Source organism: Cupressus sempervirens, chromosome 3 (assembly GCF_028749045.1).
Source record: "Cupressus sempervirens isolate cs-2001-9-10 chromosome 3, ASM2874904v1, whole genome shotgun sequence".
NCBI classification, from domain to species: Eukaryota; Viridiplantae; Streptophyta; class Pinopsida; order Cupressales; family Cupressaceae; genus Cupressus; species Cupressus sempervirens.
This window is the reverse complement of record NC_143120.1, coordinates 656,313,729-656,324,626: the sequence shown is the minus strand read 5'-3', so window position 1 is coordinate 656,324,626 and position 10,898 is coordinate 656,313,729. Positions and strand designations below refer to the sequence as shown.

The 10,898-nt window shown below is 34.0% G+C and overlaps 1 protein-coding gene across 1 annotated transcript in view; it reads right to left on the bottom strand.

Moving 5' to 3' along the window:
- Nucleotides 1–221: 221 nt before the first annotated feature.
- LOC149568408 (RING/U-box protein) overlaps nt 222–10,898 on the bottom strand; it is a 155,161-nt gene continuing 144,484 nt past the window's right edge. The window contains exon 14 of the mRNA XM_089821330.1: nt 222–785. Coding sequence (XP_089677456.1) covers nt 573–785 — 213 coding nt within the window. The 3' untranslated portion in view covers nt 222–572. The remainder of the gene's footprint in view (nt 786–10,898) is intronic.

Sequence of the window (10,898 nt, the reverse complement as noted above, 5' to 3'; positions counted from 1 at the left end):
CAATTACAAGTGTCTCGTTGATGACAACATCATAAGAGAATGATTTCTGATGAAATGCCAAATAAAGATAGGATAACCATCTCATCGAATACAGCATTCACTATAAGAAAAATGATTGTGTAAAAATGCTACAAATCACCAGCTAGTTCTAAATTAGTTATCCAATACCAAATGCAATACAGACTCGAGTCAAATGCTTTGGCAAGCACTATACATGATACTTGAAGAACAAGCGAGACAGTCATGCTTGATAATTAAAGGCAAAATAATATAATCTAAATTTTACTTTACCAGAAAAGAATATAAAGAATGGTTGGGGAAGGGGCATACTAATACTATGCTTTCAATTTTGAGATGTGTAATAATGTGCACTATACCCAATTTGATACCTAGAAAAGGATGTTCAAGCCTTTGATAATACTTGAATTATCTCAATTTCAAATCATCATGACTAGGATGGATAAAAATGGCTATTTAGTTAAGACTAGGGATATGAAAAAGCACCCACAATATTTCACAAGCACTTTCAACTGAATACTCAGGGCAAATGGAATTTACATATGTGCATATCATCAAGTTTCATTTTTCTTGAATGTTTTCAAATATTGTTCAGCAAGTTTTTTCACTTTATTTCCCTCTGAGATAATAAAATCTGCATTTTTAGCATCAGAGTGGTATTTCATAACTTTCTCAACAGTCTTACCGACAGCCCAACGATATTGCTCTACAGTAACTACTCCACTTTTACAGAGAGGCCTTATATGCTCTTTAATGTATGATTCCACCTAGATAATCCATCAAGAAAACAACCAGATTAGGGGAAAACTACTAAAAAGAGAAAAAAAGAAACAGACAGGATCAACTCTAACAAAATGCTAACATCCACTCCCCACATGCAAAAGGGATGAGCATTCAAAGACCACGAGCTATAGAGGGAAACTAATGCAAATACTATATAAGAAACTTGGTTATTTATAGTTGACTACATTGCTTTCGAAAGCACAAAATGCCACAGTAATAAAATATAAGAGTAGTAAGATTTTGATTTTTTGAGTTCCAATATTTAATCAAAACTGTATTGGAAAAAACACTGAAACTCTACAATTATTTTCCTCGTTTTAAACTTGTAGACAATAATACCAAGTAAACTTCAATCTCAAGATACAACAAAATTATTATCGAATTCAAAATTACTCTTTATATGACCATTACAAGACCATTCTTCTGCCATCACAGTTGTTCAGACACTTGGTTATTTGCAGATAAGACTTCAGAATTTTTTCTTTATAGGCATGCTTCAAGTGCTTGATCTTTTATGTAAACTTTATAAGCATTTCATTTCTTTACAAATAAGCATTCAAGCACCGCATATATCCATGCCTAACTTCCAGTAAAGCCCAATTTTTAATCCCATTATTATTTATTTGAGGATAGACAGATGTGATGAGTTGCTCTGAGTCCCAATAACAGCTTTTTAGAAAACTGTATTGGACAAAACACTGAAACTCTACAATTATTTTCCTCGTTTTAAACTTGTAGACAATAATACCAAGGAAACTTCAATCCCAAGTTAGAATAAAATTATTATCGAATTTGAAATTACTCTTATATGACCATTACCAGATCATTCTTCTGCCATCACAGTTGTTCAGACACTCGGCTATTTGCAGATAAGCCTTCAGAATTGTTTCTTTACAGGCATGCTTCAAGTGCTTGATCTTTCATGTAAACATATAAGCATTTCATTTCTTTACAAATAAGTATTCAAGCACCACATATATCCATGCTTAACTTCCAGTAACACCCAATTTTAAATCCTATCATTATTTATTAAATTATTTGAGGATAGACAGCCGGGATGAGTTTCTCTGAGTCCCAATAAGAGCTTTTATTGTATAATGTTGTACCATATTGTGTTCCATATCATTCATAATCTCCTTGCAAAATATTAACCAAGGTAAAACCAAGTATCTATAGAAAAGTAATGATTTCTCCTCTTTGCAATAAAAATAAAATTGCAAAACCACATCTGCGGCATTCTCTTACACAGACCTTTAAAATGAAGAACATCAAGTATAAACCAAGAAAATGATGTACCTTAAGTTACTTTAAAAGCAGGCAAAATGGACACTAGATGTTCTTAGAAATGCTTGTCAGACTCATTAATGTCCCAACAACATTCATGAAAATTATTAAAAAACAGTTCTAGACCTTAGCTAAGAAGGTTTATCCCCAAATTCCTAGATGAATTGATTTTTTGCTAGAATTAAAAGAACATTAAGAACCTTGAGATTAAAACTCAAACTTGTAGGGCAACATAAACTATCTGCCAGATAATCCATATTCAATTATTTTTAAGAAAAATAAGATTTAGGAATATGGTATCCAAGCAAGGAAAGTGGCACTCCGTAAACTCCTTGGGCACCATAAACTATCCACCAGATAATTCATATTCAATACTTTCAAGAAAAAAAAAATCATATAATTCATATTGATATTCAAGTATGGTATCTAAGCAAGGAAAGTGGTCAACCTAAAAAGGTTCCGTTATTCCTGAGTAGATAACATCAGGTAGTCCACATGCAATTTAAAGTATTTAAGAGATGTGAGATTTTATAAAGATTCTTAATTGTTTTCTCTGGGATAGGTCTACACCTACAAGTTTAAAGAAATACCAAGACAATATAATTGCTTTAAATATCCTTAAGAAACTGTAATAGAAGCCCTATCCACTACCAAAGTGCAAGGTTTAACCTTTCAGTGTCTACTGTCCTGCACTGTCCCCTTTTCGGGTAGCTTAGGAAATAGGGACAATTACATGCAATCTCAATTTTAAGAGACGGATTTCCTTATAGTCTCACTTAGCACTGTGAATAATGATCAATGATACTTCTTACAATTGCTTATGTATAAGATTTATAGCTAATCACTGCTACCTCTAATATGACAACTGGAATTCAGAAGATTATTATGCTAAGTAATTGGTAAAATATTTTATGTATTAACAAATGATCAAGACAATCATTATAAAGAATTTACAAATGTACAATATAGCAACTTTCTAATAAGAAACTCAATCTGTCTACAACACCAAACTGTCCCTTCAATTTAACAAACTTATCTAGACCAAGAGGCTTGGTGAGAATGTTGACAGTCTAATCCGCAGTTGGAGCATACTACAAATGAACTGTACTGTCTGTCCCATCTTCAACCAACTGCCAAATGTAATGACGATGAATGTCCACATGTTTAGTTCTTTCATGGAAGACCAGGTTCTTGGCAAGTTTAAGAATGGCCAACTTGAAACTTGAAATAAATGCATATCTGCAAGCATCCAGCGAAGCCAAATTGCCTCACAACCTGCCTTAACAACTCCTCGATACTCTACTTTTGTGGAGGAGATTGAGACTGCATTTTGCTTTTTACTAGTCCAAGTGACTCCACCAGATCTCAAACTGAACATATATCCAGAAGTTGATGTATTATCATCAACCAAACATGCCCAATTTGAATTTGTTAACACATTGAGTCTAGAATCGTGACTCCGAGTGTAAAAAAATCCATCATCAAAGTTGCTCTTCACATAACACAACATATGCTTCATTGCTACCCAATGATCAGCCTTGGAGGTTGTCATGAAGCGTGAATGTAGTTCATTGCAAAACCAAGACCGAGACTAGTGGCAATGAGATAGATGAGATGCCCACTAGTTCCCTGTAAGTGGTTTCATCAACGGAAGGTGAACCAGACTTGGCTGACAACTTCAGTCCTTATTCCATAGGTATGGAAGCAAGTTTACAATCCTACATACAAAATCTGTCAAGCAAGTTCCTAGCATCCTTAGACTGAGAAATAAAGATGCTACCATCAGTCTGCCAAACCTCAACACCTAAACGATAATGGAGAAGCCCCAAATGTGTTATATCAAAATTCTTGCACAAATCCTGTTTGATTTCTGCAATCAAATGTGTTGAACTGCTAATAATGATCAAGTCATCCACATAGATAACAAGAAAGAGAATATCATCACTAGAGCATTCGATATATAAATGTTTATGTATTGTAGCTTCAATCAGATAGATTATGATTGATCATTAAACAAATTCATTTTTGCAGATATGTAAGTATTAATATTGTGAATTTGTGACACTCTATATATATATTAAAGTTTGAATAATAAATAATTAATATAAATTGAAATTTCTTAAGATTATATATACATATACATACATACATATATATATATATATAAAATTGCCATTCGAATTGAAAGTGCTCTCCAAACTGTGCATAATAATATTATTTAAACAAGAGTCATAATAACTAAGAGTTGTCAAGTCCCAATTGAATCGATTGTTTTGGTTGACACCAGAGATATTATTAAATGGTGCATCCATGTCCACGGGGAACGTGACTTACGTGAAGTGGGGTCATGTCTCCCAAGGACACGTCCCCACCCTTGATCCCACTACGTATATTCCAACCACAGACCGAATATGAGACATCAAACATAGATATTAAAACAGTTTTTAGTCTCATAGTTCAGCGGTGTCAACATCAACTTTGTAATACGATCTGCTTTCATAACAGAATCAATCTACATAATTGTATAAGTGAAACGAAAATGTTCAATTCGTTTCCATGTTCCTGCATTCTGTTTTTTTTGAAAGAATATGGTACATGGGTATTCAGTTTGATCGCTTGACGTCCTTGTAGATCCCTAGTACCTTATATAGGTTCCTCTTATTCATGTACGTTTATCTTGTATCAATGAAGTCAAAAATGAGTCTTCCATTGTAACAATAATGTGGACAAACTGATTACCAATAAGAATAAGAATATTATTACAAATTCCATTATATCAATAGATTACTGTTAATCACCATATGGACAATAATTTCATAAATTTAATATTTCATGAGAACTATTCGAAAGAAATCACATAATTCCTTGGAGTTGTTCAAGAGGAATTGAGATTTTAACTCAACAATCCGAAGCTTAGCTCTTTCCAAGGGGAGCCCATCCATAATCTCTTAGGCAATGAGCAATGAATCTCATCCACATCACAAGCAAATCAATAGTTGGAATAACTATGCTACCTAAAACAACAACCAAGACCAAGTGAGCTAAAACCTAGTGGTTAGGTGTTTAAGGGAATTGTTGTCTCTGTTGTGGTTACTAAAATGCGACACTATGTTGTCTATGGTGAAGCCATCGTGTTTCATTTGCTTCTCACTACACAAGTTGAGTGCTAAATTCACCATGACTTTCGAATTAGTAGAGTCATCCAAAATGTTAAGAATATAACCTAGATAAACCTACAGGTCTGATGGTACAGATCGTACCTGCTCTTCTATACATATATTCCTAATGAATGGCATTCAATTTAATATATATTTTCTCTAAAGGTGTTGATGATTTCTAGACAAATACATTATTTGTTCTTGGTTAAATTAGTTAGTCATAACTAATTTATTTAATAAAGATCACTGGCTTAGGGATAACAAGTTGTTTGTTAATGCCAAGGGTTATGTCCCTTGAGGGACATACCCTCTAGATAGGATATATGTACGGGTTGTGAATGCAGTTTGGAAGACACACATACACAGCAGTCTGATCTTCCAAGCATTTTACTTCCTCCGAATTACATAGCAGAGATATTATTAATCATCCAAGATCGAATATAGAGGACTGGACCTGCAGTAAACATTAGTAATATCTGCCTCAATCAAATTCAAAATATACATTTGTAGAAGATCCATGAATTTAACATGGTATCAAAGCCAACTGCAAATGTAAGGCTTGGAACCAAATTCATCATGACAGTATTACATCTATAATATAGACATAATAGCATTAGAAAAAAACTGGAGTTTTATTTCTGTTTACTGCAAAGACTTCTTGTTGTCATCGAGGGTTCGATGATAATAAATTTTAATTGTTTGACAAGTGATAAGGTTATCAGGCGCAATCATCTACAAGTGTTGTTGAATTACAGAAACCTACTGTACAAATCTATGAACTTAATCACGCAGTAAATAGTAAAGATTCATAATAATATTGATAAGAGGTTTTTCAAGTATTGAACTCATTGGACTCGACAGAGTTTTGGAAGGTTCGCTGGTGAAATCAGACCAATGATTTTCAAGCTTAGAGAACTCAACTCGCTGGATATATCAATGAAGATGAATCAAGCTCGTATTCACAACCAATGATTTGTCTTTGATCAAAAATTGCTTTCCACCATCAGTCACACGATCCATGGGATGTTGGGCATCTAGATTTGGAGAAGAATTGATTCTTGGATTGTAGTCGATGTACAAAATCACTCATGTTGTAAAGATCTTGTATGCAGGAGTGTGGATCTGCTAGCATATTGGCTCATGCTCTGTGATGCCGAGGAACCCGTGTGTCTTCACCAATGTGCCACAGATGGGGGCATATGGCAGTTCCGGTGCAGGGATTTTTTCTTATACACTGATATGACTATCAGTATCAAATCAACACCCTTGATGATGTGCTTGGGGCTTATAAGATATGATCTGACCAAATCCACTGTAAAACCTTGTGCTTGGGACGGGTCAGATGGGCCAATCCACATGTAGATCGGGTTGATATGAGTGCTACAGTTTAAAGATCCGACACTCAATAGAAAATAAAACTCATTTTGTTGATCAGTTGTATCAAATATAACACGTGTGAGTAAACAAACAGCGACTTGTATACACATATGCTCTCGATTCCTTTATGACGTCTGTGTGGATAAGGAAAAGCATCCTTGTAAAATCTAAAGAAATTCAATTGCACAGATAAACAGACTGAGAGACGGATTGACCATGTCTGAAATAAAATATATATATTCACAGAATGTCTGCTGAAGGGTGATGTGGACTCAACGCTGCTGAAAGTGACAAGATAAGTTGTGATCATCGATGTACTACAGAAAGAAGATTCAGTAATACAGTTCAGACTTTAAAGAATAAATTGAACAGATCAATGCTCAGTTCATGTATGAAATAATTGTGATATTCTCCAATACATGCTTCAATTTTGCTAGAGACATTTCCCTATAATATCTGATTTAATTTGCAAGGAAGCTCCATATATCCCAAGTTAAATTTCTTGTTCTGAAAAGTTGTTCATAAATAGTTTACTATATCAGAATTTCAGTTTGATTATAATGGAAGTTACAGCAATATTATTGGATTAATATGACTTCAGACTTAATGCAATTGGTTCCTCAAATCATTTATAAGTTGCCATTGGGTTGGTGCTCAAATTGATTGAGTGGGTGCTGTAATTTTGAAAGAGCTTTTCTAAGTAGGGATTGTTTCTCATTAGGGTCGAAACCCTCAAAGTTGTAATTGGATGAAACAACTCGGTCAGAAAATAAGATAGCAGACTTCTATACTTCGAGTCTATAATCGGCAGACACTAAGGAAGCCTGTGAAGTTTTTTTGGAATTAGCCATCAAGGGAAATATTGAACAAGAGTGTTGTCAGAACAACTCCACATGATTCCAGGCAATACAGAGTTGATGGGCAGAAAGACTGCAAAAAGCATAGCAAGAGTTATAATGGTCATTAAAAGGCTTGAGGATGTTGATGTTTTAATGGAGATAATTCCAAATCCTAATAAAGTGCATAGTGTGAAGGTCCTTCAGCTTGAAACTGTGGAAGTCATATTTTTTACACCTTTGATATTCTTGGAAGTCTCAGTACTCTAACTAGCAACACTTTACATTTTAATGGAAACATAATGAACTCAGATGGGTCTGCACTTGAAATTACTTCAAGATCAATACAAGTAAAGGATTTCAAAATATAATATGGACTGGACCTTGTGATCTAGTCTAACTTCTATGTTGCCGAATGCTTATATCTGTTGACTGCGGACGGACCAAGAAGTACAAAGAGATAAGTATTCTTTATGGTTGAATAATGCTCTTCAATCCTTCATGTTGTTATTAATTCATGCTATATTATTTGGATAATGAATCATGAATGATTCAAGCATTGATATTTCTCTTGGATTGTTATTAATCTCTGTGAAAAGCTGTCAGGATGGCACCAAGGTTAGAGTACCAGATGTATCTAAGTATTCTTCTACCACGGAGCAATTACTTTTCATAAGAGGAATGCAATGGGAAGATGAGAGATATGCAGACTGCTTCATTGATACATTTAGTTGTATCTCCCACCCTCTGTGGGCAATGCTAGGTAGATCCATCCTTTGCAAGTATGAAAGATGGTATCATAGAAAGTCCATAATGTTCAATATCACCCTCTGAGAATGCCATAGTGATTATGTGAATATTTTGAATGTTTTGAATCCTCCCTAGCTAAAAGGGAGTATTGAAATTAGCTAAATCGGATTCTAGCATATTTAATTCTATGGAATTAGCCAGAAATGAAGGTTGTGATCTCTAGATGGGAGATACTTTTGGTAAGGCTTTGTCAGGTTAGGAATATTAAAGGAGGATACATTAGGCTGCTGGAAACTATAGTCAAGCACAAAATTCATTCTAATATTTGGTGACTATCTACCATTTTGGAAGGCCATTACTCAAAAGAGTATTTGGTAAATATCGTTGATATTCTAGGAGGCCAATACTCATTATATCATATGCGATATCAAAACATTTTACTCAAGGCATTTCTGATCTTTCCTCAAGTCCAAGAGGGAGTAGACCATGCTTTATTTATTCCCAAGTAATAAAGAATTTGTAGCAAAAATCATAAGTATCAACTTATAAGAAGGTTATATGTAAGAGAGAGTACTTAGAAGATCGAGTTGACTCCCCAGGATCTAGGCTATACAAACTCAGACTGAGTGTACCATGTCAACATGGTGTATACTCATAAAGTACAAAAGCTTTCATCAAGGTTATGATGGAAAGATAAGTATCTATTGTACTTGAGCTCATCTTTTACCTTATGTCTATAATATCTTTCAATTTTATTTCTTATACTAATTTGATATCCAGTAGGAGTCTTGAAAATCTAAAGTGAGCAACCATCTGATGGGCCTACCTTTATAAACATCATGGTGTGGAAGCATTTTTCAGCAAACAATCTTGCAGCATCAGTTTGTAGTAATAGAAGAAAAAAAAATCTTCCAGCACGAATTTGATGTGATATCAAATGATCTTATGGTGTTTTTTAATCAGTAGAGGACTACTGGCAAACATTGAATAGATTCAAGATTGTGTTGTGAAAGAGACATTTCGATGTCTATGAATCACAACTTCGATAAAGAGAGAATTTAATTATTCTCTAGACTTCATCCTTAAGTACTAGAAATTAGAAAGCAAATATTCTTATCAAACCTCTCTGAGAGTGATCATCTCAGGAAAGATCCAGGTATGATTGAATTATTTTGTATTCTTATGATAATTTTATTTTTGTCAGGCTATTGACTATTATGGGCTCCACCATGGGTAATCATTATTTAACGAGGTGATGATCTCTGAAATAATGAATACTTGTGTAAAAGGCATTATGAGAGATGACAATCTCTTAGATAATGTACTAAACAATAGATTTTACTGTAAGATTCAGATGAGTTTTAGATCGTGTTGTGACATTGACATTGCTATGTTCATGGGTCACAAATTGGATAAAGGAAGAATCTTAGCATTCTCCAAGTTTATCCTGTATTCTGGTAGATCTTAAACTCAAGATCTCATTGTGATATGGAAATACTAGTTTCTATGAGTCACAACATGTGTCTTATCACTAGTAGCAATGATTTGTGATATCACAGATTTAGTAATATGACTTTGTATCATGTATTCTATGATATCACATACTAAGAAGAGACAGACAGATATAGAGTATTAATTCTTGCTTAAACATCTATATTGATGTTGCTAAATGTGATATCTCTCTGTGGGATTATCAGGTTAAGAGGGAGTGTTAAGAATATAACCTAGATAAACCTACAGGTCTGATGGTACAAATTGTACCTACTCTTCTATACATATATTCCTAATGAATGGCATTCAATTTAATATATATTGTCTCTAAAGGTGCTGATGATTTCTAGACAAATACATTATTTGTTCTTGGTCAACTTACTTAGTCATAACTAATTTATTTAATAAAGATTGTTGGCTTAGGGATAACAAGTTATTTGTTAATGCCAAGGGTTATGTCCCTTGAGGGACATACCCTCTAGATAGGCTATATGTACAGGTTGTGAATGTAGTTTGAAAGACACACATACACAGCAGTCTGATCTTCCAAGCATTTTACTTCCTCTGAATTATATAGCAGAGATATTATTAATCATCCAAGATCGAATACAGAGGACTGGACGTGCAGTAAACATTAGTAATATCTACCTCAATCAAATTTTGAATATACATTTGTAGAAGATCCATGAATTTAACACAAAATAGCATGCTTTATGCAAACAATCATTCCCTTGCCCCCAAATTACATTCAACCATTTCAACAGGTGCACTTTTAAGAGCTCACGTCCTTTGTCTTAGACCACAGGTCCTATGAGGCTCCCATAAATTCTCCTATAAAATAAAGCCTTATTGACAAAGAATGAAACAAAGTAATTTGCAAAGATCAAGTCAAAAGGCAATATGGCATTTACCATTATGCCACGTTTCTTTACAATTAGGGATTGATGGTAATCATTCAAGGGGTAGAAGAGTAACCCAAGGTCTGAAAATAGTAGGGACTGATGGTAAATGTAGTTAAAGGAGTAGAATAATAAGCAAGGGTCTAAAAATTAGGAGGGATTGACGATAAATATAGGCAAGAAGTAGAAGACTAAGAAAAGGACATAAAAAATAGGAGCCATTGATAGTAAATTAAAAATTTGGGGAATAATATTTAGAAGCCTATGAATACACATGAGATTTCTAAGAAAAAGATGTAGGA